Raw genomic sequence first — 23950 nt, forward strand, 5'->3', positions numbered from 1 at the left:
GAAGGAAGGAAGGAAGGAAGGAAGGAAGGAAGGAAGGAAGGAAGGGAGAGGAAGAAAGAACAGACATATCCTTCTCCTGTTGGGTGCTTTTACAGTATGAAGAAGGCAACAAGGGACGTAACACTGGCAGAACATAACTGACCAGTATGGCACAGAGAATATCTTAATTTGCTGGCAAACATCAGTCACATCTTAACCAAGTTTTTCCATCACTGCAAGACATAGAATTCTTAGTTGATCTTGAAAATAAAAAAAAAAAAAACTTTATATGAAATCCAGCACCCCCGAAGAGCAAGCATTACCCTAGCAGGATATACAAGGGGTGAGGTAGTTCACATACCGGGACAGCAACACTAAAGCTGAAGGACCAGCCGGCAAGAAGTAACATAACCGATTAGCGTTACGGCTTAAACGAAACTTTAGCGCAGGGTCAGTTGCCTTAGGAGCTAAAGCGGAGTTTGTCCACGGAATACCCTGCAGCTGAACGGCAAACCCTGAAAACCCCTTGTTTACCGGGTTTCCGCACCCCTCGCAGGGCTGCCACGGCAGAGGGTGGGTGCCTGCGGGGCAGAGCCTGAGGGACGCCGCCAGCTATTGCAGGGATCAACCCTGCAGCCCCGGCCGCGCCGAGCCTCGAGAAGGGGCCGGGGGCCGTGCCGCCCGCAGGGCTGCCGTGCCTTTCCCAAGGGGACACGGCTGGGGCCCCATGCCGGTGCCCTGTACCCGCGCTGCAGCCTGCCCTCTTCCCGGCTGGGAAGAAACTCCCCCAGCCCGGTCCTGCTTCCCCTCGCCTCCCACCGACGGCAGCTGCCCCCCCCCCCCCAACCTGCGGCGTGCGGGAGGTGCGGTACGATCGCGGCCGGAGGCGGCCCCTCTCCGCCCCTCCCCGCCCTGTTAAACAGCCTGGTCCCGCCGGCAGCCCGCTCTCCGCTCCTCTCGCCCCGGCGCCGAGGGCCAGCAAGCCCCTGCCTCACCGCCTCGGGGCCGGGGCCGGCTCCGGCTCCCCGCGGCTGGGCGATGGTGCCGGCGCCAGGGAGTGCCCTGCTCGCCGCCCTCCTCGCCTCCTCTCTGGTCGCCGCGGGCAGGTGAGCAAGGACGGCGCGGCGGGGAGGAGGGAGGAAGAGGGCAAGGGGTAGATGCCCTTCTCTTGGGTCTGGGTCCTGGTCCTCGGCCGGCGGCTCCGCTGGTGGCCGGTCCCGGGCTGCCGTGCTCGCCCGCTGGTGCTTTGGTGTGAGCCGGTACGGCGGGCCCCTGCCCGCAGCGCCGTGTAGGGCGGCTGTCAGGGCGCCCAGCTCCGTGGTGCTGAACGGCGAAGGCTCTGCTGCTGGTTGTGTGTGTGTGTCGCTCCCATGCAGGGATCACAGCCGAGCTGCAAGGCTGTTTTACTGAGGGGGGAAATGGTAAATGAAGTGCAGCAATGAAAATCATAGAATGCCAGAATGGTTTGGATCGTACAGTTCCAATACCCCTGCCACAGGCGAGGACACCTTCCGCTAGAACAGGTTGCTCAACGCCCCATCCAACCTGGCCTTGAAACAATGATCCAAATAAGACAGCTCTACTGCCTATGGAAAGGTGTGGGCTGCGCTAGTCTTTTGTTTGCTTGTAGAAATAAATGCTTTAAAATCATCCTTCTATGGCAGTTGTGTTCTGCAGAGGCAGGTGCACCCTGGAAACAGAATGAGATCTTGAGAGAGAGTAATTAAAGACTTTTGCTCCAGATCAAGGCATTCCAGTGTTTCCTCTCCTAGTTCTCCAGCAGCAAATAAAAGGTGACAAGTGCTGCAGCAAGGGAGTAGCTAGTAAAATAAGAACACCGGGCACTGGAAAAACAGCACCTGGGGACGAAGCCTTCAAGATGTTGTGTGGTTTATTTCTTATCACATCTGTGAATGGGAATGTTTGTAATTAACAAGTGGCAGAGTGCTGGTACAGCACATGCAGGGCTACCAAGTGGTCAGCTCCTCCAGAGCTGTGGGTTTATCAACTCCAGACCTGCTTTTAGAGAAAACACACTTGTTCTCAAAGCAGAGCTCTGTTAAATTCTTGTGTTAGTTGTTTCTCCGTGTTGTGTATTTGCATTTGAAGCACTTTGAGAAGTGTAAAACTGCAAAACGAAAGCATTATCTCTTCCAGGGGAAAAAAAAAAACTACGGCCTGGAGTAAGCTGAAACCAAGAGCCATGTGTCTGGTAAAAATGTTAATTCACAGTAAGTCAGGAAACCTACAGCCTACCTGAGACTGTTTGCTCTACAGCCTATCTTGTCCAAGTTGATGTTGGATGATGGTGGGTGGCATCTCTGTCTTCCACCAAGACTGTCACTCTGCCTTTCCTATTGGTACGAAGGGGAAAGAGATTGAAAAATCTTGATCTTGGTTGCACTCTTGGATGACAAGGGTTTCTAATTTAAGAGCACAAAGAAATCCTGTCTGCTCTGAATAGTTAAGAAAAAAGACCAGGAGATAGAATTTGAATAAATTTTGAAAGAACAAATTAATTATTGTTTTTGTCTCTTAAGCTTTCATAACTGAGCTTTAAACTCTTCTGCTATAAGCACTTCCTTTAAGGAGTTTGGTGGGCAAATGAAGCCTTAAAGAAGGAACTTTTGCAAGCCCAAACTAAACTTCCTTTGTGTCTGAAGCTGGCTGCAGGCATATCTAAGGCAGCTTTTAAAAGATTATATGTGACACCTGTTTGGCTTTATCTAATATGAATGTAGGTGATTTTTTTTTTTCTAGAAGGAAGTCTCCCTTCAAATAAATTCATGTAGAAACAAACAAAACAAAAAACAGCCAACACAACAATCACACACACACAATGCCTTTTTTTGGCGAAGTGTTCAAATGCATCTCTGTATGGCATACACTCACAGAGGTTTTAGGAATTTCTTTCAAACTGCTAAATTGTGAGATACCAACTTTTTGTCCTTCTGGGTATACCAGTAGATCAAAATTTTAGACTTGGTGCTAGCTGGTTTTTTGCTAGCAACAATGTCCAGAATTTGTTTAGAAGAAACCTAAAGAAAGGGATAATATGCTGTCTTTGAAGTTAACTGGAAGCTGCTAATAACATAAATGAGACCTTCCCTCCCCACACCATCCCTGTAGCAGGCAGCTATTGTGTGCACAAGAGCTGACCGGTAGTGTCCTGTAGAGACCTTATGGAAACAGTGCACTAAATCTATTCAGCAGCTGTATCTTGAAGGAAAAAAAAGAAGACGAAAAAAGCTCCTAGATGCTTCTTTCCAGAGAAAACTTCAGTAAAGGATGGAATACAGAACATTAATAGGACCTGCAAAGAAACAACTGTATTAACTCAAGCCAGACCTGACTGTTAGCTGCCTACCTGGTTAAATCAGGCTTTTGAAGATTTGCTCGCACATCCTCTGTCACATAACTCAGTTCAGGCAGGGCTTACACTGCTCGTGATCACTGGTCAGGAGAACATGACAAGTGACTTTTTCCACTATTGGGATTTTTGCTTTTTTATTTTAGTTGTTACTGGTAAAATGGCTGCTAACAAGGATTACAATCCAGCACAGCTACCAGCAGGGTTATTATATCTCCAATTTTTGACTGCCCACTGGTATACAGACATTTCTAGTAGCTTGGATTTGGCCTAGGCCATGAACTAGTTTTGAGAAAATGATGCAATGTAGAGCTGTTTTCTTATTTTATAGAATGAAACAACAAAAAAGGGCTTTAGGGGGTGGCAGGGAGATTCTGCTGTACAAGCAAGTCCCAGCATCCAGGTGTGCTTTATTCACCCTCTTTCACTCATTACTGTACTTGTAATATTTTCCTTTGCAGTTGTTTATGTATTTAACCTATTGGGGATATCAGTCCTACTCTGTCAGTCAACCTCCACTGAAAGATCTAGCTAGCCAATTGATCTGTGGAGCAAGCAGACTTTCTGTACAAGTTTTATTATAACTACATGTTTTCTTTCTTTTAATGTCAGATTGACTAAATCACTGCAAGAAGTCAAAGGTCCTGTATAGAAGTTTAAGGTCTGTCCTCACATAACACACCCAATTTAGTCTGGCTGCTGCTCACGCTACCATCCTCTCTATAGGAACAACTGTTTTCAGCAGCTAAATAAATGGAACATAACTTCATACACATAACTTCATACCTATGTTTGTATGATTACAAGTAACAGTAGATCTTTCTCAGTTCATGAAAGAGACCACGTATCCTAAAATTAGGTAGGAGTTTTCTCCTGGTTCTTCAGTGCTTTTTAAGATTCTCACCCCTCTTGTGTCTGTGCTCATACTCTTGTATCTCCCTCAGAGTATTAATGGACAATAGCACAAGATCGAATTGATATAAATTGGCCTTTCTCTTAACAAGCTCTCTTCTCTTTCAGAGCTGCCCAACATGTAATAGGAAGCAATCAGATCCCCTCTCAGCTTTTGGTTTCATAGAATAATAGAATAGTTTAGGTTGGAAGGGATGTTCAAGATCATTCAGTTCCAACCCCTTGCCATGGTCAGAGACACCTTCCAGTAAACCAGGTTGCTCAAAGCTCCATCCATCCTGGCCTTGAACACTGCCAGGGATGGGGCTGCCACAGCTTCTTTGGGAAATATATTCCAGTGCCTCACCATCCTCACAGTAAATAATTTCTTCTTGGCATCTAACCTATATCTGCCCTCTTTCAGTTTAAAGCCATTCCCCCCTTGTCCTATCACTACATGCCCTTGTAAAAAGCTCCTCTCTATTGTAGGCTCCCTTTAGGTACTGGAAAGCTGCTATAAAGTCTGCCTGGAGCCTTCTCTTCTCCAGGCTGAACAACCCCAGCTCTCTAAGCCTCTTTTCACAGGAGAGGGGCTTCAGCCCTCTGACCATCTTCATGATGCTGCTCAAGCAGATCCACATCCTTCTTATGCTGGTGGCCCCAGAGCTGAACACAGTACTCCAGGTAGAGCAGAGTAGAGGAGCAGAATCTCAGCCTGCTGGTCATGCTCCTTTTGGTGCAGCATATGGTTGGCTTTCTGGCCTGCAGGCTGACATTGGCAGGTCACGTTGATCTTGAGTTTGAGCTGAATTACAATTCTCTGTAAAACAGGTAATTCTTTGTAGCTTTTATGATCATATATAAATCATATTTCTTCATCATGGATGTTAAGAACTGTGCAACCAGAATTCACAGGACTGTCTGAACTTCTGCAATTAATTTGCACATATGAGTCTGCAAATCACTAGCTTTTTATGGGGCTGGCTGATATTCAGAAAGCTGTTTTTCTGCAGAATCAGTATTTCATCATCCAAAGCAATAGCACTGTCAGGTATGGCATTATATATTTGATCCAGATTCTTCACGTGATGCAAGCTGAAGCAGCCCCTCTCACTTCACTGACTGATACTAAAAATGACTCATTCTAGCAGGAGACCTGGCTGTCCTTTTTGCCTTTGACATGTTCCTCATTAGAAAGGATTTACGTTGCATGGGTCATTTACTGCAGGTGAAACTTTCCCATCTCCCCTGTTATCCAACCAAATGTAACTTTGCATTCCTGTCTAGGAACACTGCTCTAGGCTTGGTGAAATGAAAATGCCTGATGGTGGATAAAATATAAGGGAAATGTACAACAGAGTATACGGAGCAATGGATTAAAGTGCATTTGCCTGCTGGAGCTAGTGTTTATCCTTCCTTATGCAGCTCAACAGCTCATGGGCAACTGGTGGCTGTGAGCCAGCCTGGCGTGTGTCGCTATGGTTCCAGGTTGGATTGCTGCTATGGCTGGAAAAAGAACAACAAAGGCCATTGCGAAGGTAACATTAACACTTTATGCTTGTTTCCTCTTCATCACTGTGTATTTAGTACTAATAAGGATATTTCATATATGTCTGACAGAAGTTACAGAAAGAAACCTTCTGAGGAGTAAAGTCTCTTAACTGTAACAAGTATATAAAATATGTCTGAGAGACCCTCCCCTCAAAAAAGCAGAGCTTTGTGTAAATAACACCAAACCATAAAAGATGTATTTAAAAATTCTTAGGTCCAAAAGGGACCATCTGTTCTCACTCCCTGCACAGCCCTGGTCAGTGCCTATACCATTACAGCTGCTAAGTACCAAAAATGCAGTGCTTTCTGATGCTATATATGGACTCCTAAAAATGTTTTTCTCTTGGATGGTATCCTTTACCTTCAGAGTACACAGCCTCTGAGAACCAGGGAGTTTTACCCTTTTAAAAATATAAAGAAATCCAAAGCAGTAAGTGCACCTGTCTTTGGCTTGGTGAGCTGGCCAGCATCCTGGGCTGTGGATTGTTGGCTTAATGAAGAGTCAGTGACTCTTAAAACATTTCTAATTTGTGAAAGGTTTATAGATCCCAATGATAAGGTGATGTGGAATCTCTCTCTTGCTGTGCTTGGGTAAAATGCAACAAAACCACAAAATACATGTTTTAGGAACCTTTTTCAGATGGTGCGCCTGTTGTCCCGGAATATTCGGCATTGTATATCTGGTGAATTTGAATAAAGCTTAGTTATTCATTGCTGAAAATCTACATAGCGGGATCTAAAAGGGAAAAATGCCAAAATGTCTCTGCTCTGTATGTATATAGCATGTCAGTTAAAAAAAAAAGAAAAATGTAACTAATACTTTCATTAATACTTCTGCATTGCTTAGTAGCACCTTTGCTTTAACGCCGATAAATACCTGTAGGAACAACTGGCAACTGCAGCTTTGACCAGCCAGTGCATAAGGTTGTCTTGGTTTAAAGCAATAGGTTTCTTTCATACTAAAATACATTTTTTATAAGCTTTTAAGATTCTTTTTTTTTTTTTTTTGACAGATTACTTTGAACTAGCTATAATGTAATTCTGCATTGTAAATCCAGATGCAGCAGTGTTGTCTGCTTCAGTGCTAACACTCAGCTGGTCTTGCAGCATGTTACTTTGCATTCAGGGATAGAGGTAGTGTTTAAAAAGCCTGAATCTCCAGAGTTAGTGGATCAGTTAGTAGTTAGTGGATTCTGACTGAATCTTTAAATGTAGAAAATATACTGGAATCCAGAAGTATGAATTTTACTACACAATAAATAGCACTGTGACTTTTCTACTTCCTATAGTTTGCACAACAGCTTAGTTACACAGGGTAGCAAGACGTGAAGCCTGGTGCATACTTTTTTGCTGTTTTTCCAGAGCTAGTCCTGATTAAAATGCATGTTTGGTTTGCTTTTCCTGAATAACACTCATGTTAACAATCACATTGACTTCAGGAGCCTTAAACCTTATAAAAGTCAGCACTTAATTTCTGGCAAATGGTCCAGAGGGCTGAGTTAGAAAATTTTTACTTTTTAATGTATCCAGGCTAACCATAGCCCTCTCGAATTATTGTTAACCTGATGTAATTATATGTATTGGCATGTGTGGTAAAGACATTTGCTTGGTCATTTAACAGATGTGCTTTGGATGTTCCAGCATGGGATGGACATATTCCTCAGATGCAGCTGAGGAGGCCTAAGACTGGAAAACTGCTGTAGGATAATGTGTCACCTTTGGCAGGAGAGTGCTGTTGCTTCTTCCCTACTCCAGATGCCAGGTGTAGCGAGTAAAGCTGCTGGCCAGCTGCTTCTCATATCGGCTTCTTAAAATAGGAAAAAGGCAAGAGTAAAAACTAAATGTGAATCATAATCATGGCAGAAAAACATGAGGGAGAGAGCTAAACAGAGTCCCATCTTCACTGTGTCTTTACAAACCTGGAAAAGCCCCCACACACGCAATCTGTGTTAGTGTCACATTTCTCAAGCAGAAATAAAATGCTGATCAGCAGCTACCATGTCCAAACTAGACAGAGAGGTATGGAGGATGCTGAACTTGTGCAACAAGTTTTCAGGCAACTAGGCAGGGCAAAAGTTCTCAAATAGAGTGTTTCTAACTCTTTCTTTTTCTCTTTCTTTTCTCTGCCTGACTTCGCCAGCTATCTGTGGACATGGCTGCAAGTACGGCGAGTGCATAGGACCAAACAAATGTAAATGTTTCCTTGGATTTACCGGGAAAGCCTGTAATCAAGGTTTGTGCACATGGGGGTATTACTCCAGAAAGCAAACTGTTGATGTTCTGTCTCCTTATCTTGTACTGGCGATTGTCTCATCTTCCAAAATTGTAAACCAAAATATTTTCTTGTTTACATAGAGGAACTTAGAGTTTAAGGTTCTTGCATCTCCAGCATCCCGGGCAAGCTCTGGGCCTCCCTTCAGCACACAGAAGTTTGAACCTGTATCCTGTATCTCCTGCGGGCTAATGACAGAGGCAAACTGTCATTATATCAGAGGATTGAGGCATGGAGAAGTTATATAGAAAATTATAAAATGAGATGGAAGTCAAATCCAGAACCAATGTTATTTTCTTAACCAGCAACCCATGTTATTTTCTTAACTAAGCTTCTCATCAGAAAGACATGCAATTATGTGCTGGATATGTAATTTCTCAAGCTGCCTGGGCCAATCCATCTGTTTGCATATATTGATTGGTATTTCTGAGAACCAGAATTGGGAGTTTTTAGAATTGCATATTCAGAAACTTCAAATGCATCACATTCCCCACCATAAACGTGCAATTAGACACGGAAATATTTCAGCCAACATATTGATGGGAACTCGGCCTCTTTTTCCTGTTCCAGTATATGAGACCCCTGTATTGGATCCTATGAAAGGAGCAGGTCACTGTGCATGGAGAGGGCATCCTACTGCAGTGGAGATGGGTGAACTGCAGGGGCTGTGAGGGAAGCGTGACATAAAGGCCACACAAATGGGTTGGTCTGTCTTTGCTACTTCCATTAGCACCTGCAGCTTTTGCTCAAAACCACTGCACTGACATCTACTACATACCCGTCTTTTAGAATCAAAGCAACCCATTTATTACAAAGTATCTCTCAAACAAGATGCTATAAAGATATACTGTTAAGTATTTTGTAAAATGTCATCTTTTGCACTTTTGATGTTGCTCACAGGGAAAGAAGTCAATTCCTCAGTACCACTAGGGAGGAAAATGGAACAGCAGCTGTGGTTGTGTGAAATAGATGTGTAGGTATACAAGTTCAGCCTCTAAACCCAGACTCAAAATTATTTCACAGCTTAAACGTCACTGAAAGGAGGCAGAGAAGCCCCCAGCTTCTAGGTGTTATCTGTGCAGTAAATCCAGCTTCATTTCGTATGTCTTCCATAGACAAGAGAATCAGTTCTGTGTACTTGCAGCAGATGCAGAGTCTGATGTTTGGTGGAAGCACCGCGCAGACCTACATGTTCAAATTGCCTGTTAGCTCCCTGGGCTGTTTTACCTTCTGAAGCACAGCCAAGAATTTTTTAGCAAAGTGATGGCTGGCACAGGCCAGAAATGTCCCAGAGCTATTTCAATAGTATAGCCCTATAAGTGGTTATGTTCCAGTGGCCAGGAATGCTCAGAGCAACTTTAAATTTACTGGCAGATGCAGCCTTGGTCTGCCAGTACAGCAGAATGCCTTGCTGAGCAAGCTTAACATGAGCTAACTAAAATAACAGAGATAAGGGGACTGTATTAGTCTGCCACCAAGTCTGAGCTAAATTAGCCTTATCTCCATAGGTTGTCTTTTAGAGCTCTGTGTGCTATCTGTGCATTACTGTGCATTGTGCAAGGTGGATGCAGCCAAGCACTTTTGAAAATGTATGGCCTAAGCAGAATAACTTTTATTTCCCTAGTTTGCTCTCTAGTTTCTTTGTTAAGAGTCTCAGTTATTTAGTGCAACCACAATAGCATGAAAGTCCAATAGGATTTGCACGCTGATAGGTTGTACTTTCTCAAACAGACCTTACATCCAAGTGATAGAATGAAACCCTACTTTTCTTCCCTGGACAGAGCTGTAACAAACACTTCTGCATGTGTATAACCCCCACAGTTATACTTGCTTCTGCTTGCAATGGTTTGGAGTTTTTTCTGTAGCCTGCTGGGCACATAGACATGCAAAGAGATGCTGCTCCCATTTAAAAGTGGAGCTACATAAGTTCAGCCTGCTGACGGACTTGCATCTTTACTGAATTTATATTATTTGTCAAATGTGTCCTTAAACACATGTTTAACAGGCTATGTGTGCTGGTGCATTCTGCTAATGGGTTCCATCTGCTTGCTAGTCAGGTTTCAAAATACAAGAGATAGAGGTGTCAGTTCACAGAAATCACAAGCGCAGATATTGCCCCCTTATCATAGGGTCTATAACATTGTCCGCACTGCTCTGCCTATACCACACAAATTACTTTTCAGGATTCTAGTTTTCTCCCTGTGAAGGACAGCTACTGGGAAATTGAAATTAATTTAGTTTGTGCAAAGCCTTTTAAATCCTGGATGTTAGGAAGGATTTAGGATGCTTTTATACACAGGATTTTGAGATTTTTGAAATTTGTCCTTTTATTCTTAAAGTCACACAATTCTTACCATATATTGTATTCCATTTATGCTACTGATATGCATTTTATGCATTCCATTTATGCAACTGACACTGTTGGTGTCAACGTGCATCTCAGAGAAGAAAAAAAAGAAAAGGAGAAAAAAATCTTTGTTTCACTTTATCTCAAGCTGATTTGCTGCTCTTCATCTCATATTTTTTCTTTTTTAGTACAGAGGTCAACTGGAGGGCTAAAATCTCCAGCTAGAATCAGGGAAATCCAGAAAAATAACTCCCAGAAAAGAGACTAACTGCAATTCTCTCCCCACCCCTCCATCTCTCCCTAATGAGCTGCCAGATGTGTCCAGAGTTTGCATTAGTTTTTCAGGTATAGGAGGCCGTGTGTGTTAGTTTTGCTAGCAGTTTTTCAGCCAGATGGTTTGCTAAGCTCTCATCTTGAAAGAGGCTGGCTTGTATTCAGTCCAGGCAATTTTACTGTGGGGAATTCAAGGCATTAGGCAGTATTATCCACCTATATGTATGAATATACAAACCCAGCACTCACTTTGTTCCAATGGTTTCTGCAGATCTGAATGAATGCGGACTGAAACCACGTCCCTGTGAACACAGATGTATGAATACACATGGCAGCTATAAGTGCTATTGTCTCAACGGGTACATGCTTATGCCAGATGGCACATGTGCAAGTAAGTAATAAAGCTGATAGGACAGGCACACCAAAAGCATCTAGTCACATTTGATCCCAGCAGATTTTCTTCTTGTGATGAATGGACTTAGCTTATTTAGGATACAGTCTTTGCCCCAGCTTTCTGGTACTGTCAGCCACTGACAGAGGCTTTATATTTGGCAGTACATAGATAAAGTAAACTTGTATTTTGGTCCTGCTAGAAGTAAAAATCTTTGACAGCATTAATTCAAATGAAGGGTAGCTAGTATAATCTTGGTGCATAGTTCTGCCAGTTCATCTATTGAATAAGGATGCATGAATCTATCCAAGCAAAGCACCAATCTAGACTACTTTTTACTATGCTGAATTTCATGCCATTATGCCTTACTTTACCTTTCTGTGCTCCCTGACCAATTTATTTTATCTGTGTGTTGAAATGTTTCCCATAGTTGCTACCAGCTTCTTGCAAACACTTGTTCCTTGAGCTAAGACTTATCTAAACTGTATTTCTAGCTATTTGTCTTTAAGCTATCATGTAATGGAAAACATTCTGCTTTCTTAGCCAACCTGATTTTTCAGACCGGAGGAAGAGTCTTATTTTTCAATGACACTGTTTTGTTTGTAGAAAATACTTTTCTTCACCTGAGCTGTTCCATACAGGTATTTTGGCTTTGAATTTTGTAAAACCATAAGGAACATGGTGGTACACCTTTATGGAGTCCAGTGGTCTGAAGCAGATGCATCAGTTGGACAAGGAAGTTAGTTTGTCTGAGCAGTGGAACAATCTGCTTGAAAGGTCTGTCCTGTACCAGTGGACCTAGCTGTATGGGGTGCAGCACCATCTATCCCATGTATATGACAGAAAACCATAAACTCTGAAAACCTTTGATTTCCAGACCTTGGAGACAACCATTCACTGGGCAGGGTGTCCATCTGAGGAGTTTGCTGCCAGTCTTGGGATAACTGGAAAAATATCCAGCTTTGGCAAACACGTGCAGGAGTGTGGCGTCTACAGCTCCGGGACAGGAAGGAAAGCCAGAGCTCCTATTCTCTCTCTCTTATCGCAGAGAGACTGAAATTACCACAAAAGGTGGCTGGGGCCAGAGCCTTTGGGGGATTTCCTTCCCTGCATCACAGTAGACAACAGCTGCAGCGTACTGAGATCCTTGAGAAATGGATATATATCCCTTTTGTTTCATCCAAGATGACTTGTGTGTCTTCTGCCATCATTGCCAAGCAGTTATCAGGAAGGCCACTGTCTCATGGACAGCTGAAGTTGGCAGGAGGCAGAACTGCAGCTGAAAGAAACCATCCGTGGAGCCCAGCAGAAGCTTTGTCCCATCCATCCCTCCATCCCACTCCTCTGCACACAGACGCTTGCTGCAGCCATACTTCTGAACTAAGTCAGAAAATTAGATCCAGTCTATAAATTACCGTTTTTGCTGCACTAGTTTTAAGCCAGTCATAGTTCAGGACTCAATTCCTATTTAAGAAACTCTGCATTTGTACCAAATAGGCAGTTGCACCATCCCTTGCTTAAGGCAGCACAAAATGCTGGATTTCTCAGTGGCAGTGAACAGTGTCAACTATGTATGAAAAAATGGTTTGAGCAGCTCTGAGCCCTAAAGCTTCCCTTTCACTTTGGCACATGGAAACACAAAATGAAACCAAATTTCAGGGGGCTAACCAAGTTTCCCATAGAAGGAAAGTTTTCATTCTTCACAGCTCTAGTTAAGGAAGGAAGAAATGTACATTAAGCTGTGCTTCATTAACCCAACCCATCTGCCATCTTCTAGTTCCAAAGAGCCTTTATTTTCTTCAGCAGAAACTGTGATTATGAAAGTTTTTGATGATGAAAATTATTTGCTCAAGTAGAAGTTATTTTTGATTAAATTTAGTAGCCTTCCTTTTAACTTGATGCTAACTAAAGCTTGTGCTCAGTTTAAACGCTAGGTTGTTTAACCAACTGTATCATTTTCATCATTTGATTCAGGCCAACATTTTGAGCATATTTTTTCTTTCCAATTAAATTCATCATGATGTAAGTCTCCTTAGCAAGATGAAGTCCACCTTGTCTGAGCAGTCAGGCTTATCTGCAACCATGGCAAGGGACCAGGGAGCTAGAAGAAGCATATCAGAAGAATGTGGCTTTGGGCCACAGAGAACCATTGTTTAACACTTAGGAGGTTAGTATCTAAGACAAAATCACCCAAACTCTGCATTTCTCCTAGTTTTCTAATCTTGCATAAGTCTTTCAGACAGGACCTGGCCGCCTACACTTCTATTCAGATGCTAATCAAGAATCATCTCAAATAATTCAGACTCTTAACCAAGCTATGGCAACCAAGACTTGTGTTCTGGCTAGTGCCTCATTAGATTCAAATATTTGTCCCATAAAGTGTCAAAATAAACCACAGTTTCTAAGTCCATCAGGCTTAATAATTTTAAAAATCAAATTCTATACTGGAAGCATATTTCATGGTAAATAATAAAAACATTTCACCAATGAATAACAGTCTTCTGTAAGGTATAACTGTTTCTATGGAAAATGGAAAAAACACCTTTTCTACTTTCATCAGTTCTGTCTCTGAATCTAAAAGGTACTAGTAGGAAGTCACAGAACTGGGAACAAATGAAAAAGAAGGAATAAGGGGGATAAGGAAAGAAAAAAGTGAAGGGGGATGTAAGACTATCTTATGGACTCCCTAATTGCCAATGCATCGATGTATAAACAGCTTGATTTGTGATGAATGGAATTTTGTTGTTCTAATTAATTTTCTGCGTTCACCCAGATCTAATATAAGTGCCTGATCCTAGCCTAGAATTTTGCTCTTTTTGTTATGTTAAATACTATTTTCAGGTTCTAGGACATGTGCCATGGTGAACTGCCAATATGGATGTGAAGAAGTCAAAGGAGAGGTGCAGTGTCTTTGTCCATCGAGTGGCCTTCAGCTAGGACCAAACGGAAGGACCTGCATTGGTATGGTTAGAGAGCTCACTCTTGGCTTCTTCTCTATGGGAAAACTGGTATGTCTTAACTTAGTTCAGCAAGGCGAGGTGCAGAGATTCAGTAGAAGAGCTGCTGATGCTCTCAGATTCCTGTTTCTGGGGCTTTCTCTTAAACTATTCTCTGATATTTCCTTTCTTTCGGAAAGAACGGGATTCCTGGAGTTCCTCCCCACCCTGCTCCATGACTTCAGGGCAAATAATTGTCCCCAGTGGGCTGCATCTCCAGAGACAGTTACCCAGCTTTTACCATGCCAGGTCTCAAAATCTTCTGTAAGTTATTTCACATTTTGCTGCCTCGTTCATACGAGCACATGCAGAAGCCATCCCTGAGTGTGAAATTATAGGACTTAGTTTTTAAACAACTTGTGATAGCCAAGACCAAACCATTCCCATTTCCCAACTAGTTCATTCTTTCCAATTTTACCTTCCTGTGGATCTGAACATCCCTTCTCCTTCTCTAGACATAGATGAATGCTCCACTGGCAAAGCTGTCTGCTCTCGCAACCGCAGATGCATCAACACGTTTGGAAGCTACTACTGCAAGTGCCAGCTTGGTTATGAACTGAAATATGTCAGCGGCCGTTATGACTGTGTAGGTAAGATTTAGCCCATGAATTTTCCCTTTTCAGTCTTTTGCATTCTCACACCATGCATCTTTCCTGGCATTGCCTGAAGCATGTTGGCATAGTCTGGGGATACTGCCTTACAAATGGATAAGAGTTGTCTCACTAATAATATTCTTGATGGCACTTTGAAGTTTTTTCTGGGTTTTCTCTTAGTGAAAACCTAATTACGGGCGCTTGCAAATGATATTGCCTCCTTGTACCAAGCGAACATGTGGAAGGTCTAATAGCAAATATTTGACCACAAAGAAGTGCTACTTCTGGTACAGGTTTAGTTAAAGAGCCATTTTTCGTCCTCTCAGCATTCAATCTGTGATGAATGAGCGATCCCACAGTGGTTTGGGTGTTTTTTTTTGTGGGGGTTTGTTTGTTTGTTTTATTTTGTGTCATTAATGAGGAATGTGAATCAAGTGCCTTCATGACTATAAAAGCAGTTGTTTGGATGGAGAGTAGAGCACTTAAACCCAAGAAAGTATGAAAAGAGTAGGTTTTCATTGCTTTTCAGGTCTCTGTTGCATGCCTAGGTTTCTCCCAAACAAAAATAAATACAGGCAAAAAGTTATCTTGACATGCCCAGCTGTTAAAACAAATGTCAAAGCACCTTTTACTCCTATTTCAATCTGTTAGCTGAAAGGTGGAAAACCAACATAATACAAATTACTGCATCAGTATTGTTCAAGCAGTTGACTCCACTGAAAGGGTTGGAGAAGTCCATACAAAACAGAATTCATGAGTTTTGGTTATATTTGCTTGGTGTTGGGACTTCAGGGTGGGAGAGAGATCATAAGGCAGGTTTTAGAGACTCAAGTTTGCATTTCCTGTTGTACACAAACCCTGAAAGCCTTAGAGTAGAAAAGATACTCACTTTTTCATGCAATACGTATGCATGAGGGAAAAACTGGACAGGTCTCAGTAGTCAGGATTTTATCTGCAAACCTGAATCTTGCTCTCAGACATACCCTATTTTCGAGTCAGTCTTCTTGCTAATTGCCTCCTAGCTGACTTACATTGTGAGAAGACCTGTTAGCTGACAAAAATGAAGCAATCTGGATAAAATGCAAGAGGTGTGCACCAACGTGGCTCCCTCTTGTGGGAGAAATCAGAAACATCTTTGTGGTGTAACAATAAGGGAAAAGGAGAACAGTCAGTTACTCTTGATGCCTGTACATTTTCCTGTCAGTTGAATGTAGTATTTCTTATTGAATTTTTCTTGATTATACTTTTTCATACAGCATCATATGTATGCTGGAATGTTACAGGCAGAGAGAAGATCTCAGTATCTGGGCATGCTCAAGGTTACTTTCCACTGAATTTCTTCTGGAGTGAATGAAAGAATGAGAAAGATTTGTGAATGCTTCTTTAATTGATGTCTGTCGTGGTTTAAACCCAGTCAGGTAAATTGTTCACTCACTGCCCCCCTTCTTTCCCTCCCCCTACTCCCAGAGGGACGGAGAGGAGAATCAAAAAGAACGCAGCTCCCACGGGTTGAGATAAGAACAGTTTAGTAACTAAGGCATAACACAGATCACTACTGCTACTGCCAGTAATAACAATGGTAAAGGAAATAACAAGGGAAGAAAATACAACATCTCACCACCAGCTGACCAATAACTCGCCCCCCCCCAACCCAAGCAAGCTCTGACTGATACCTCCTCTAACCCTGCAGTCTCCCAGCCCTTCCAGCTAACTCCCAGTTACCCCTGGGCATGACGTGCTGTGGTATGGAATACCTCTTTGGTCAGTTTGGGTCAGGTGTCCTGTCTCTGCTTCCTCCTGGTTTCCCCTCCTCCCTGGCAGAGCATGAGGCTCACAAAGTCCTTGGCCAAACCAAAACATCGCTATCAGTTCTGTTCCCAGGCCGAAAGTCAAAACACTGCACTGCACCAGCTACCAAGAAGGAGAAAAACGACTGCTACTGCTGAACCCAGGACAATGTCACATGTTCTCTTGGGGCCTTTTGCATTTTGTTAATAGAGTGGGTACAACCTACAGTCTGAGTGCTGTTCTCAGTCAGAAAACCACTGTGTTCACTTTGCCTTTACTGCAATGCTCTACATTTTCCATGGATGCAAATGCCAGTAGTTGGAGCTGATATTAGGCTAGAGTGAATTCTTCTGCCTCTAATGGTCTCTGGACCAACTTGGTCTAACACTAGTACTTACAATACCTGGAAACAGATGGCCAGCACAAACAGGCTGTCATGAAGCTTGGGTTTCAACACAGATTTCACTGAAGCCTTTATATCTTTCCTAGATGTAAATGAATGTGTGGCAAATACACACAGGTGTAACCTCCATGCAGAGTGCCTCAATACCGAAGGATCCTTCAAATGCAAATGTAAACAGGGCTACCGAGGAAGTGGATTTGATTGTGCTGGTGAGTACTATTGGATGTCAGGAATAGTGATAAGTTTTTCTCCGATTATTGATGATTATAAGGCATTTTCTAAGAAATGTCATGCTGAAAGTGCTTCAATACCAATCAAACAAGACTCCGCCATAAAATATTTATTGCACCAGCCATTGAATACTGCATACAAACATTGTTCAAATTCAATTTGTCTATGAGTCCCCAGGTCTCACAGTACCACTGGGAATTGCAAGTAGAACAGAGAAGACAATTTGTCCTGAAGAAACAGGGAACACAGGCTTTATGGAAGCCAAAGGAAGTTTTGTTATTGGGTTTAATAGAATGAGAACACCATCCTGGGAATTTGGAGGCTGGAGGCTGTAGCTTCACGTTTCTTTGGGTGGCATTGGCTGCAGCTCCTGCAGCCCATCCCAGCTCTAAGCAGTTGGGCCTGGGATTATGCTGCAGCTAAACAAAAGGCTTCTTAAATATGTCCTTAATACTCCACATAATTATTCCCACAGGGTGAGAATCTCATTTTCACAGGGAAGTATTAATTCTTTATAGCAACTGTCTCTACCGTGTAACAAAGCAGCTACCATGGCAGTAGTATTAGCTTTTTATAACAAATGAAAACCATTTTAATCTACAGCTTAATTTTCAGAGTATGAAATGAAAGTAACTCAGCAGATTGTTTATAATGAAATTTCTATGGCTACATCTCCTCATGCTGCCAAGTAACCTAAAAAGTAAGGTAACGTAAAATTCACTTTTACACAGACAGTGGAGGAAATTCTTTCATTTAATTTGAATGTCAATATACTAATGTAGGAGAAAGCTGCCTGAAACATCAGGCTGAAAACAGTGCTGCTTGAATGGATACTACCTGTGATTGTTCAGGCACCCTTTTGACATTTAACACTCCTATATGCATGGAACATCGGAGGCTGTTACCAAACTGCCTCTAGCACACATTTCATTTGAAAATCCATAGAAATGTAATCTTCAAATGCTCCCTAAAAGGGTTCTACCCATTTCCACATCTGGCCTCCATCTTCCTGCAATCTGTTGCTGTTCTCAGGTTCATGTGTTTCCTGATTTCCTATTGTGCATTGAAAAACTATGCTTCCCTCACCACATGCTTCTATGTGTATTTCAACTTTTAGTTAAGAATAGAGTCTTACAAGATTCCATATCCAATTAAGATTCCTGGGGGGAAAATGAACCTATTTTTGATTCACTTTTTTGGTAGGACACTGCAAAATAACAGGAAAAAGCAGTATTAACTTAAAGCCTACAACTTTCAGGCAGAGCTCCGCATTGATACTCTGGAGGGGCAGATGGCTATTCTTTGTTATGCTTTGCAGGATACCTAAATGGCAGTGCAAAGTCATGTGAAATCTCTCTGCACCTATTGTATTACTCATGTTCTTTTTTGCTCATAGGGTACCCCTAAACCCCATATATGATTTTACTTTCTTATTAATTTGCCAGTCCTGAGAAAAGTTGGGTCTAACATAATAAACTTTCAAAGCTTAAAAAGCAATTCTGGTCACATCACTGGCAAGATTCTTACGATTCAATTCAGTATAGAGCCAAATACTGCTGTAATCCTTTAATGAATAACACTTAGGCTTTTGTCACCCCACATTTCTTACTGGAAGCATTGCTGGCTGTTGTAGTCATGTATTAAGCATAGTCCAGTGTGATGAGGTTACCCTGATTTCTCAAAGCATCCTTCCCTGAATAACATGGTAAGAATTTTAGAAATGAAAAGGGCTAGGAATATATGTTGGTAGATCATATTCCATGGTGCTTAAAAGAATAATAGTCTATAATCTGTTTTAACTGATCTATGAAAGCTTTCAGACTCTCTTAAGACTATCTAAAAGAAGTTGAGAACTTTCAGAATGATTTCTGAAACTATGTCCTGCTGATCTAATCTTTACATCTACAAACACGGTAAATGGTTGTCTGTATCCCTCATCCTCTCTCCAACTTTTTATACAGAAGCTACAAAGGGAGCTACAAGAGGATTTGTAAGCCAGTCTCCTAGGCTTGTCTCTCACCAGGTTTTTAAGCATATTACCAGCTGTGAGGGTGAAAGTAGCATGGTGCCTGCTGGAGTGCAGAGCAAGCTGTCTCCTATTGCAACCTCTTATGTTCAGAGCCCCTGAGCCCCAGACTGTGCTGGCTGCAGTCACAGGGTATGTGGAAGGAAAACAGATCGCTGTCTGTCCCTCTTGTGTATCATCCCCTGAGTATTTCCCTTTACACAATGAAGGGGGGTTGGTATCTGCTTTTCCTATATTTTTTCCATCTCAACTTCCACAACTTCATCATTAGACATCCTACACCAAGCCATTTTTGTGGGTTTATAATCTCATACAGCAACTGATGACAGAAAAAATTTTAGCCGTCAGCTGCCATTTGCCTTTGTTTTTCCATCTCTTCCTTTAATTCTCTCCAATTCAAAGGAATACCTTTGAAAGCTGAAATATTTTCATACTAGGGCAATAAACACAAACTACATAAGAGCAGGAGGCATTAACCAGCACACTTCCTGGTGGAAGGTACGTAAGGAAGACCTGAATGAAGTACAATAAATTACACTTTCCAAAATTCTCTATGCAGTCATGCAGATAGAAAAATGCACAAATGTTTATGAGCAACACCTGTGCATTTATATACAGGTCCCGGGACTACAGGTCCTGAAAAATTACCACTTCAGCTGTACCATCCTGGGCTGTCAGAGAAGGTGAGCTGTTAGTTCAGGCAAGTCCACAGGCAGTGGATTCAACAGAACAAACCGAGTTTAAGGTGCTCTATCCTTACACTAGATTATTCCTTAGCCATATAAAGCCATAAATCTGCACATCTGGCTGCTCTAAAGCTGAGTGCAGGTTAGAAGTATACTAGTGATACATCCTAAAACATGCTTGGTGTCCTTCTTTGTCCCCATGAAAATATAGATTTACATATTGGAGAAGCAAACTGGAGTGTGCAAGTGCATGGGGTTTTATACAGTTTCATCCCCCTATTTTTGTCACTTCTGTCAGTTGATTTTCTGCACAGCTCAGTTTTGCACATAGAAGGAGATTGCTTTTCTGACACCACAGAGGTTATTATGTTGACCTAAGAATTTTTAATTTCACTAGAAAAACTTCAAAGCAGAAACTAATAGCAGATGTTTAAGATTGCTGCCCAGTCAGTCCTGGCTTGAAAATCTCCATAGCCTCTTTATTAACAGTCTGAAGTTTCTTGTTACTGATTGTCAAGAGGAAAAGTGTTTGGAATTAAGCAATTTTTATTGCTCATTCACAGAACCTTACATCCTTTTTTACCTCATCCTCCAGAGGAAAGTCTTACTTAGTTGAGAATTAGTAAAGAGTTTACTTGCAAATATCTGACAAGGAAGGCTGCAAGTTTTATCCAAAAGAAAAGAAAAACCAAAGCCTCAATTTTGATCTATTTTTTTATTGGCATCTATTTACTTTATACCTCCAACAGAAGCCTCAAAAAGCCTGAATGCACACCAACGTTTGATTCTGTACCTATACAAAATAACATGTAGTTGTATTTGCCATTAATAAAATGTGGCAAATTCAGATTGGTAGAATTGTATTCTCCAGGAGTGAATATAAATTCAGGCAACTTTCCTTTTTTTTCCCTACCAGACTATGGTTCTATTTTATTAACTGGTGGTTTTCTTCTGGTATGTTTGGATGAAAAGAAACACACAGAAAAAAAGTACAATCCGAATTTACAATCCAAGTCTAGTCCACCTGTCCGAAAATACTACTATAAAGTTTTTATTATTCCAAAGTGAGGAGTAAAATAGGAGCATATTCTTGCCCTGATAATTCGATCACCAAACAGCAAAAGCAGCAGGAAATTAAAATATCTGATTTCCCCACCATTTGCAATCCAAAAAGACTCTAGTCACTGCAACATCAATATTGATTGAAAATCAAATAAAAGAAAGAGTATATAAGCCTATTCTAACCCATTGGTGCAAATAGCTTCCATCTGTGGAAGAGCTTTTGTACAGCACACTGGGACTTCTCAGCTCTCATTATTTCCTAGGTACTTCACATAAAGGACTCAAACTGCAGCATCATAGAATCACAGAACACTTTGGGTTGGAAGGGACCTTAGAGATCATCTAGTTCTAAACCCTTGCCATGGGTAGGGACACCTTCCACACCTGCAGTATTACCGTAATTTCTCCTTCGAATTTGCTTTGGATTGTGCACACACCTTGAACAAAATGATCCAAAGTAGTCCTGGCTTTAGCCCCCAGTTATGATTTGACCATCAGCACAAAGAGCCATCAGTCTTTGTCAGATGACAGAAGAGTACATCTGGAAGGGACTGAAAAGATCGGTTTATCTGTTCTTTTGCTTTGAGGCAGATCATACCCAGTATATTCATGACAGATGGTAGCCTAATAATTTTTAGAAAGTTCTAGAGATACAGTTCAAATAATCTAAGTGTCTTGATCCTGTATTTTACAATCCTACAGCAAGGATAGTAAGAAAGATTTTCATAATATGTAACTAAAATCTATCCTCATTTCATGTCAACTGATAATTTTCCTATCTTAAGAGAACATGGAGAGCAGCTGGCCAACATACTATCTTAAAGGAGCCCTCTGTGCTGCTACTGGGTCTCACCATTGGTGGAAAAATCAGTCCTGCCTCCCCACATCCCTAGAAATGCATTTTCAAATGGGTCTGTGAAAAATGTCCTTCATTCAAGCATCCAAGCATAGTTTGATTATTTTACATAGAGAAAATTTGAATTTTAAAGGAAATAAAAGGCTTGTAACTTGAAACTCAATACGCAGACAAGGAAAGCATAATTAGAAAATCAGGGCTACCATGTAAATGCAAAAATGTCCTCTTACCAGTGAGTGTTTTGAAACTTTTGCCCAAGCATAGAAAGGATATTTGACTTTATTATACTTCTTAATAGCAAAAACCCCACATTCAGGTGTTTGGATATGGTTTGGGGTTTTTTTGTTTGTTTGTTTGTTTTACAAATTTGAACAATCTCAGCTGTCTTTCACCCACTCTAAGTTTTTCACTTCCGGCAGAATTTGTGTTTCGGAGCAAAATACAAATTTGAAATATACTACAAGGTGGATTTATTTTTAATTTTTTTTTTTAAATATTTGAGGGGGTTTACCTCTTATAACTAAATATCCCTTAGAGATAAATGAAATGTGATGGAGCAACTTGGTGTTTTTCCTCTCAAAATATGCTCCATTTCAGTGGCTTGCAGCCTGTTGTGCAAGGAAAGTTAGTCCAGAGAAGATCACAGAAGATGGGTAAGAGAAAAGCTCATTGCTGTAGGCTGACATCTGTTATGCAGGGAATCACAGCTCCACGTACATCTTTTACTAGTCCACAGGTTGAAGGAGGATAATTTTTCTTAACCAAGCTCCGGTGTAAAACTGATTAATCTAAAGGGCTCTGTAGCCTGTGTTACAGAGGAGTCCAAATGAGGTTGTTGTAGAGGATTTCTATTGTCTTTTTTTTCACTGTAACTTAGAGGGTCATCTCTACAACAGAGCTAAACAAGTGCACATGTATTGAGTTTTGTGCAGAGCTGAACTTATATCTCGTACTAAAGAATTTTGCTGTATGGGTCTTTGGACATTTGAAAAGATACCATGGTCCCATTTATTAAATGTTGTCATTGCTGAATGATTCCTTAGATGAATATTTAATATTTTCTTCTTGGTTCTAGTTATCCCTGAAAAGTCAGCGAAGGAAATTGCAAGAATCCCTGGAACAGCTAAGGACACAATTAAGAAACTCCTTGCACATAAAAACGGTGTGAAAAAGCAGGAAACAATCAAGAATGCAATCCCAGAAGCAGCCGTGACACCGTCTTCTAAGACACAGTTGCAGTTACTGGACTATAAAGGTGGCGTTGATCTTGGTGGGAGCTACAGTGAGGAGGAGAAACAAACTGAAGCTACTGAAGAAAAGGAGGCAGAAGAGTCAGATGAAGAGGAAAATGAAGATTTTGAGAATCAGATCGACCATGAGCAAAGACTTAGAGGAGATGTCTTTTGTAAGTTTCTTCATTAAAAAAAAAAAATAATCTGGTTTCAATATATATATATAAGCACTAAAATATATGAAACATTACAGCCATCTTATTAGAATTTGCTTGTAGAAAAGGAAAAGAAACTTAACATACCTAGTGGTGAGGCTAAAGATACTAAACCTCCCTTTTAGGTGAATTAACACTTGCAGTTAACGTGAGCACAGGGAGTGCAGCATTCTGACAGGCTCTGCTTTCAGAGCAGTTTAGACATAGCACATAGAAGAACATGTTCATAGAAGAACAATGATGCGTGCTGCTTTGTTACATGACAGTACTTAGCTTTGATTAGTGACAGGCATACTCATCCTATGCAGTGTGCATTGCTCAGAGACAAAACACAGACTTTGGTGTTCTTGTGTTTCAAATAATATAGACCATACAATAGGCATTACTGTTGTTCATGTCATTCCCAACAGAAAAAACAACCTGCGTGAATCACAAAGAGATTTTCTTTCTCTCTTTTATTTAAATGTGGGAGCTTATCTGAATGAACACTCTCAAATTTGATGGTATTTGAGCAGTCATATTGATTAATTTCTGACAGTCATTTATCAGGAGGATTGATATGCATGTCCTCACCCTGCTTTCAGGTGTTTCCTTCCAACTATTATCTTGTACACCATGCACTTTCTCTCTGTGTTCCATATAAAGTTTTCAGATGCATTTTAATTGGTTCTTAGTACAGCTGGCTCAATCAAACATTCTTCAAATGGCAAAAATATTTAATATGAAAAATATATACTGCTAATAGTTTATTCATGATACTTTCTCTTTTCCAAAGTATAGAAAAATAA

General features: G+C 41.4%; 1 protein-coding gene across 1 annotated transcript in view; it reads left to right on the forward strand.

The window, feature by feature from the left end:
• Window positions 1-848: 848 nt before the first annotated feature.
• The window catches only part of EGFL6 (EGF like domain multiple 6), a 38155-nt gene continuing 15053 nt past the window's right edge, over window positions 849-23950 (forward strand). The window contains exons 1-8 of the mRNA XM_062603634.1: window positions 849-1085; window positions 5666-5778; window positions 7932-8024; window positions 10955-11074; window positions 13916-14035; window positions 14526-14660; window positions 16941-17063; window positions 22791-23120. Coding sequence (XP_062459618.1) covers window positions 1018-1085; window positions 5666-5778; window positions 7932-8024; window positions 10955-11074; window positions 13916-14035; window positions 14526-14660; window positions 16941-17063; window positions 22791-23120 — 1102 coding nt within the window. The 5' untranslated portion in view covers window positions 849-1017. The remainder of the gene's footprint in view (window positions 1086-5665; window positions 5779-7931; window positions 8025-10954; window positions 11075-13915; window positions 14036-14525; window positions 14661-16940; window positions 17064-22790; window positions 23121-23950) is intronic.

Source organism: Pezoporus occidentalis, unplaced genomic scaffold (genome assembly GCF_034315485.1).
Source record: "Pezoporus occidentalis ecotype Australia unplaced genomic scaffold, CSIRO_AGI_Poc_V1 ctg81, whole genome shotgun sequence".
Classification (NCBI taxonomy): Eukaryota; Metazoa; Chordata; class Aves; order Psittaciformes; family Psittacidae; genus Pezoporus; species Pezoporus occidentalis.